Source organism: Ananas comosus, linkage group 6 (assembly GCF_001540865.1).
Source record: "Ananas comosus cultivar F153 linkage group 6, ASM154086v1, whole genome shotgun sequence".
NCBI lineage: Eukaryota > Viridiplantae > Streptophyta > Magnoliopsida > Poales > Bromeliaceae > Ananas > Ananas comosus.
In genome coordinates, this window is record NC_033626.1 from 9,761,507 (window position 1) to 9,768,418 (window position 6,912).

At 36.4% G+C, this 6,912-nt stretch overlaps 1 protein-coding gene across 1 annotated transcript; it reads right to left on the bottom strand.

Moving 5' to 3' along the window:
- On the bottom strand, positions 146–4,449 carry LOC109712019 (metal tolerance protein 4-like). The gene is made up of 7 exons (XM_020235438.1): positions 4,275–4,449; positions 3,365–3,546; positions 3,057–3,255; positions 1,967–2,145; positions 1,698–1,848; positions 1,317–1,450; positions 146–501 (listed from the first exon to the last, which is right to left on the bottom strand). The coding sequence occupies exons 1-7, from the start codon at positions 4,408–4,410 to the stop codon at positions 322–324; spliced, it is 1,161 nt and encodes a 386-aa protein (XP_020091027.1). The 5' UTR covers positions 4,411–4,449; the 3' UTR covers positions 146–321.

The following is a 6,912-nucleotide window of genomic DNA, read 5'->3' on the forward strand; positions in this document are numbered from 1 at the left end:
GGATTTTTGTCAAATTTGACGATGATTTCTTTCGATGTAGTGGTTTGCTTCTTGCCTTTTAGCTGATGAAATTGTAGATTTCATTACCAGTTGACATGGGCCACTAAACTCAAATGGAAATGAATAGTTGTGTAGATGCTAATAATTCGAAAGAAAGTAAAGGGAGTCTTCATACTTTTATTTTTTGTATGTTATGAAAACAAGAAGTAGATGATGTTTTACAATCAGATAGTATCAAGTTATCAACCCGAATCTCAAACACTGCACACGCAATACGATGGTATACTCAGACGTATTCGATAAGATCTCGTTCCACGGAACTTAAGACTCGCTGCTGCGCAGTTTGTTGCGAATCGCGTGCTCAGGCTTATGAGTGCATTCGAAATCCACATGAACGAAGGCGCGCTCGACTTCCGGAAGCTTCTCGATCTTTACCTGCAGTGATTCCCCTATTGCATGTGCCTCTTTCAGGGGCATTTCTTCTGACAGTTGAATGTCAACCTGTACAGACAAGAGTGTCTGATATTAGGGCAGTATCAGCAGTTTCTATCAAGCATCAATAAGCTCACACTGGAGAGGGTGTACAAAAGTCATTAAAGAAAGGATCATATGCGAATGTCAAATATAAGCTAAAACTTTAAAGATTAAATATCAAAATAAGACCTTATTCTGAGCAATTGATTTTGAATAAGTGAAACCTCTGATTCCTAAACTTTAATGAAATTTGTGTAGGGCTCATTTCGCTCAAAATTTCAATCTCTAAAGCTAAATGCTAAAGTCCCTAACCGATAATAGTCATATAAGGTTCAATTCCTAAAACCCCACAGACGAGCGATTTGCGCTTTCATTCCTTTCTATATCCTTACCAGCAGTGTATCCTAATAAACACGAAACTCAGCTGTAAAAAATTTTCCAATGGATCGAAAGCAACTACAAAATGAAATGAAAATTGATCATTCATAGTGCTCATATACAAGCACTGCTTAGAAGCTCAGTAAACCTAAGTACACTATAGCTTCTTAGGAGGTTGCCTTAAGCCATAATAAGCCCACACTATCATGTGCAGAGCATAAAAAAAAAAAGTAAAAAAACAAAATAAAATTAAGTCCTACATTAATTTCCCTTCATTTACAAAGATCAGGGCCTATGCTCATTGCTTGCTTCTTGTAGATTTCGACAATTTATTACTTTGTGTACAACATGGTACAAAGCAGAATTAAAGATCTTAGCATCACTTGAATCTGGATAAAAGAAAAGTATCAAAATACTTTTATCAACAAAGAGAATTGGAGAAAACACCTAGCTAGTTAACTAACCTCCACAAAGTAAAGAACTCCGAAAGTGTAAGCTCGAACTGTGTCGATATGTTTGACTCGAGAATCATGTCTAATAATAAGGTATGTCAGCTTTTGCAACATTTCAGGCGGCGCGGATTCGCCAACAAGTGAAACTGCAGAAAGAACCAGAGTAATTACCTACAGCAAAAACTTACAGAAAAAAAAAACCAAAGAATCCTAGCATATGTGTTACTTTATTTCCGCGCCTACGACAAAATTTCAAAGATGCTTGGGCACATTTCTTGCCGATAATTAAAAGCTTCGCAGGAACAAACTATACAGATAGTAAACACTGGCAGCTCTGAGAGATCTCAGTAGTTCAGAAAGTTTCAGAAAACGGTTACGAAGAAAAAGAAAAACCTGCATTTTCCAGGACAGTTCTGGACCAAATTGCAATTGTATATACTGCAAGAATGATAGCCCCAGCAGGGTCAATCCACCAGAAAAGTTTATCACCAAGAACAGCGGCCACCAATCCGACAACATTGGTTACAACATCAAAATAATGATCCTGAGTGTTTATGCATGTAGTAAGAACTAGTGAAAATGATACAATGTTGCTTGCACCAAGAAACCAATTTTGTAGAAAAAAAATGAAACAATGTAAGGGATTCTTCAGTGGACAGTACCTTAGCATAGGCTCGGACGAGATCATTCCGCGAGCTTCTGCAGTAAAGCCAGAGAACAAGTTTTACTGCAGTTGCCGAAAGCATGATTGAGTACAACCATATCAACTGCACTAAAGACATTCTCTTTGGGGGCTCGTCGGCTATCAATTGTTCAACTGCTTGAATTAAAACCTGAAAACCTGACAACATGAGAAAGCAACATTTTATGTCATTGTTTTTTTTTCTCTTCTTATTTCCTTTTTGTCATGTGCGAAGAAGCTGAAACCGCGCTACTGCACCAAATTCGAAGCTGAAACCGCGCTACTGCACCGAATTCGAAACTTCGTTACGCAGTCAAGAAGAGGAAATCATGCATAACCGAAACCTCGTTATATGTCAATTAACTTTTTCCATTTGTGAAATGGTTGATGAACATAGTTAAAAGTCAGGAGAAGAGCAGGGAAAAACCAAAACTTATAAGAAAAATCAATAACAGGGTTTACTAACATTTAACATAACCAAAAAATACGCAGCAAATCAATGAGCTAGCCAAGATAACATTCCCACTGCGATGCCTAGTTGAATATAAATATTAGAAATACCGTTCTCTAACGGCTTGAGCTATTAGAGAATAATAGTTGTTTCATTTAATTTAACATGGTATCGGAGCAATAGGTAAAAGTTCTATTTAAGTCCACGCCATGAAAATAATGCAAAACAACTGTCCACAATAAATAATGTGAAAAAAATATTTTCTCTAGAGCTCAAGCTTACCTACAAGTCCTAGGATTATAATTGGCTCTGATATCATATTAAAGAATACGAAACAATCATTTTCTCCAAAAACTTAAAGCTTTTAGAGTATAATGGTTGTTTCATATAATTTAACATGATATCGTAGCGTGAGTTCCTTAGTTATTTATAAATACTGTTCTCTGACAGCTTAAGCTATTGGAGGATAATGAGAGAATCACAGTTATTTCATATTATTTAACATGCACATTTTAACCATAAAGAATCGTCAGTGGGTCAGAAAGGTAGTTTATAATTTGATAAGGGAATGACACTTAAACTTAAGAACTGCAGCTACGTTAGAAAACTGAAAGCATACCCAAGGTGGCCATGATCGCCGCGAAGACGATGATCCCTACCGGCTGGACTCGCAATTTCCCGATAGGGTATTTATATATGTTTACGCTCTTCATCGATAGATGCGAAAACCAAAGGATTCCACCAGCCATGAGATCCAACAATGAATCAAATGTCGACGCGGCAATCGCCATTGATCCGGTGCTTACAGTTGCATAAACCTATGATCACCAGTTAGAAGATCATATATAACTTAATATGCAAACTCAAGAAATATTGTGCCTTTTGTGCACACTCTTTCCTAATGAAATGCAACACGTTTAATTGCACCTTGAATGCCAAGAGGATAATATTCGCGTAGTTCGATATCTTCATCGCGAGTTCACTTTGCTTCTGCTCTTCGCTTTCGATATGTTCTTGATTCTCGTCGACTTCGCCGGCCATGCATAAGGAGTCTACCTCCTCAAAGGACTCCAAAGTAGCAAACTGCTTCTCATAGTATTCTTTTACACCTGATAACAACAAATATGATACTCAGAAAAGAGATATTAAGTAAGTATGAACTTCAAAGAATAGAACAATTAAGGAACAAAAGAAGCAGCATTTTTGAAGTTCTTATATCTCTCTGTTTTTTTTTTTTTTTTTTTTTTTGAACATTACAACAAGTTGTCCTCATATACCTAGTCCCTTCAGTTGCTTGACTAAACACTCTTCTGCAAAGCTTTGTGTACCAATTATCACATTCCTCACAATCATATTCTACTTTTCACTTTAGAGCAAAAATAGAAAAAAAAAAAAAAAGAAGAGAGAATAATTAACAACTATACGAGATGATGGAAAATCGGGTTCCGTTTGCTGGGGAAAAACAAAATTCAAGAGGCGCCTAAAAAGATAAAAATAATTAGATTAGCTTGATGTGATTGTAATTAAGCCAAATTAGTAAGAGCTAAAAACTTAAGTTACAAATTGGAGATAAAGTACTTCTTAGGAAATCGAGTTCACCGCTAGAAGACAAATCCCTTCAATATCATCATGATTACACTACCAAACTTTCAAAACGAAAAATATTTATTTTATTTTATCAATTTTTTTAAAAGAAAAGATAACATCAGTATTTAGAGAGAGATCATTGTCCGGGCATAAGTGACAAAAGATTTGATGATTCATATTCGATGTTTCAAATTCGAATCTAACTTATCCACATGGGGCAGCATGTAATCTTTTTATGAGAGAGAGAGACCTGGGGTGAGTCCTTTGACACGAGAGAGGTCGATGTGAAAGGGTTTCTCCAGGTCGAAATCGGCCCGGACCTTGTCCGGGAGCCGTGTCGCGAACTCCGTTAGCAGCGATCTCGCTGATTCGGTCCGGCACGACATGGCCCGTTCCCGACTATCGAGAAGGGGTGCATCCGCACCCGCATCCCCACCACCACCACCACCACCACCACCACTACCACTACTTTCCATCTCTCTTTTTACAATCCTTTTCTCTCTCGCCCCAAAATAAAGCAAACTGGAAGAATCTGAAGCCCAAAAGTTCAACCAAATCGGAGGCAGCAGATGATGATGCAGCTGCAGAGCAGCATCTCCTCGATCCCAACTCTTATCCGCGCTCAAATCTATTGGTTCATTTGCAAATTTTGATTTTAGAAATCGAAAATCAGAACCCTGCCAATTAGGCGGTGGCCTGACAAATTGGGACAAAAATTTGGTGGTCATCGTTCCCAAACAATTTTGTTTGGGGACGATGCCGTGGTGTGTGGCGCCCATCCCAACCCTCAGAAAAAAAAAAAAAAAAAANCGTATACACATGGCGCCCATCCGGCTCCATGCACGGATGCCCACCAAATTTTTGTCCGACAAATTGTAACCCACAAGGATCAAACACAAAAGGCTAAGTTCGGTTGATTATAAAAAACGTACTCGTCAATTAGTTGTGTGAAATACCTGCAAGAATCATGCGTACTTGCATTATAAAAAATTCGATGAAGAATTTTTTTTTTTTTATAATATTAGAACAGTGATCACCGTCGAGATGATTATTTATTATTTTGAAATTATATACATCTTTGCACTCCTGTACTAAACCAAATTCAGAGCTATAGTTGAGGGGTTCTGTAAGTACTTCAGGATTGATAAGCATCAATCTTAATTAATAGACTCCCATTATTATTATTATTATTATTATTATTATTGTATTTTGTATTTTTACCTTTTTTTTTTTTTTGCCTACATTCCTGCTGCCCTTTTGGGCATTGATCAAGGTACAAATTGTAAGTGGACAAAGTGGTATGGTAAATTTGGTAATGCTCACCCCGTAAACTTGATTAGGTGCAATATAGTTAGGACATCAAAGATATATGCAAGTTACTTATGCTGTTAGTAAATTGAAAGTGTATGTGTGTGTGTGTGTGTGTGTGTGTGTGTGTGTGTGTTACTTATGCTGTTAGTAAATTGAAAGTATGTGTGTGTGTGTGTTACTTATGCTGTTAGTAAATTGAAAGTATGTGTGTGTGTGTGTGTGTGTGTGTGTGTTACTTATGCTGTTAGTAAATTGAAAGTGTGTGTGTGTGTGTTACTTATGCTGTTAGTAAATTGAAAGTGTGTGTGTGTGTGTGTGTGTGTGTTGAGATAGAATACTATCGATAGCAAATGGGTTTCGTTGCCACCCATTTATTTTTGATGATGGAGCTTCCAAATCGACGATCGGCACCGTTAAACATGATCTATACCACTTGAAGTGTTTAGAAATCAAATTTCATACACTTTCGATATTGTTCTCTTATCCATCGAGTGGATAAAAAAATAAACGGCTGAAAATAAATATTCTTTAAAAAATGATGATAGGAGTCTTGTAATTAAGATCAAAAGTATAGATCTTGTTTTAAATAGTTTAAAGAATTTTCTAACAAAATTTAATTGATTTGGATATCTTTACGCCGTTAAACGAGAAAACGCCTCATATCGACCATTAAAATTACAAAGTTTGAAACTCTTTGATCATTAGGCAAATAATGTCGAAAAGATTTGAAATTTGATTTCTAAACACTTCAATTGGTATAGATCATGTTCAACGGTATCGATCGTCGATTTGGAGGCTCTATCATCGAAAATAAATGGGTGGCAACGGAGCTCGTTTGCTATCGATAGTATTCTAACTCAACTATATATATATATATATATCTATCATATATATATATATATAGTTGTGCGGTTATGCCTTATGGAAGCACGCGAGGCCTTCGTGGCTCCAAATTGTTTTCGATATTTCGAGCTTTCGAATCGACGATCGGCTTCCGTTTAGAGTTGAGTCTAGAGGTATTTGAATAAGCGTAGAAAATAAATTTTGCGATTTTTCGATATCATTTGCCTAGTGATCGAATGGGCTTAAAATCAATAATTTTAACGGCCGTGGTGAGCCGGTTGTAAGTTTAACAGTGTAGAAATATCTAAATCACATGAAATTTTGATAGAAAATTCTTTATACCATATAAAACAAGATCAATAACTTTGATCTAAAATTTTAATGTCATATCATCATATTTTTTAAGATTTTTATTTTCAGCCGTTGATTTTGAGCCACTTCGATCACTAGGCAAACAATATCGAAAAATCGCAAAATTTATTTTCTAAATACTTCAAATACTCTAGATCAAGTATAACGGAGCCGATCGTTGATTCGAAAGTCTGAACATCGAAAACAAAGTGGAAGTATGGAGGGCTATGTGCTTCCATAAGCATCCTAGCCGCACTCTATATATATATATATATATATATAGTCCGGTTATGGTGCTTGCAAATTTTTTACCGTTAGATCTACCCTTTTGATCATTTCCACACATTAGATCATATTATTCAACCAACCACCCACTCAACCTT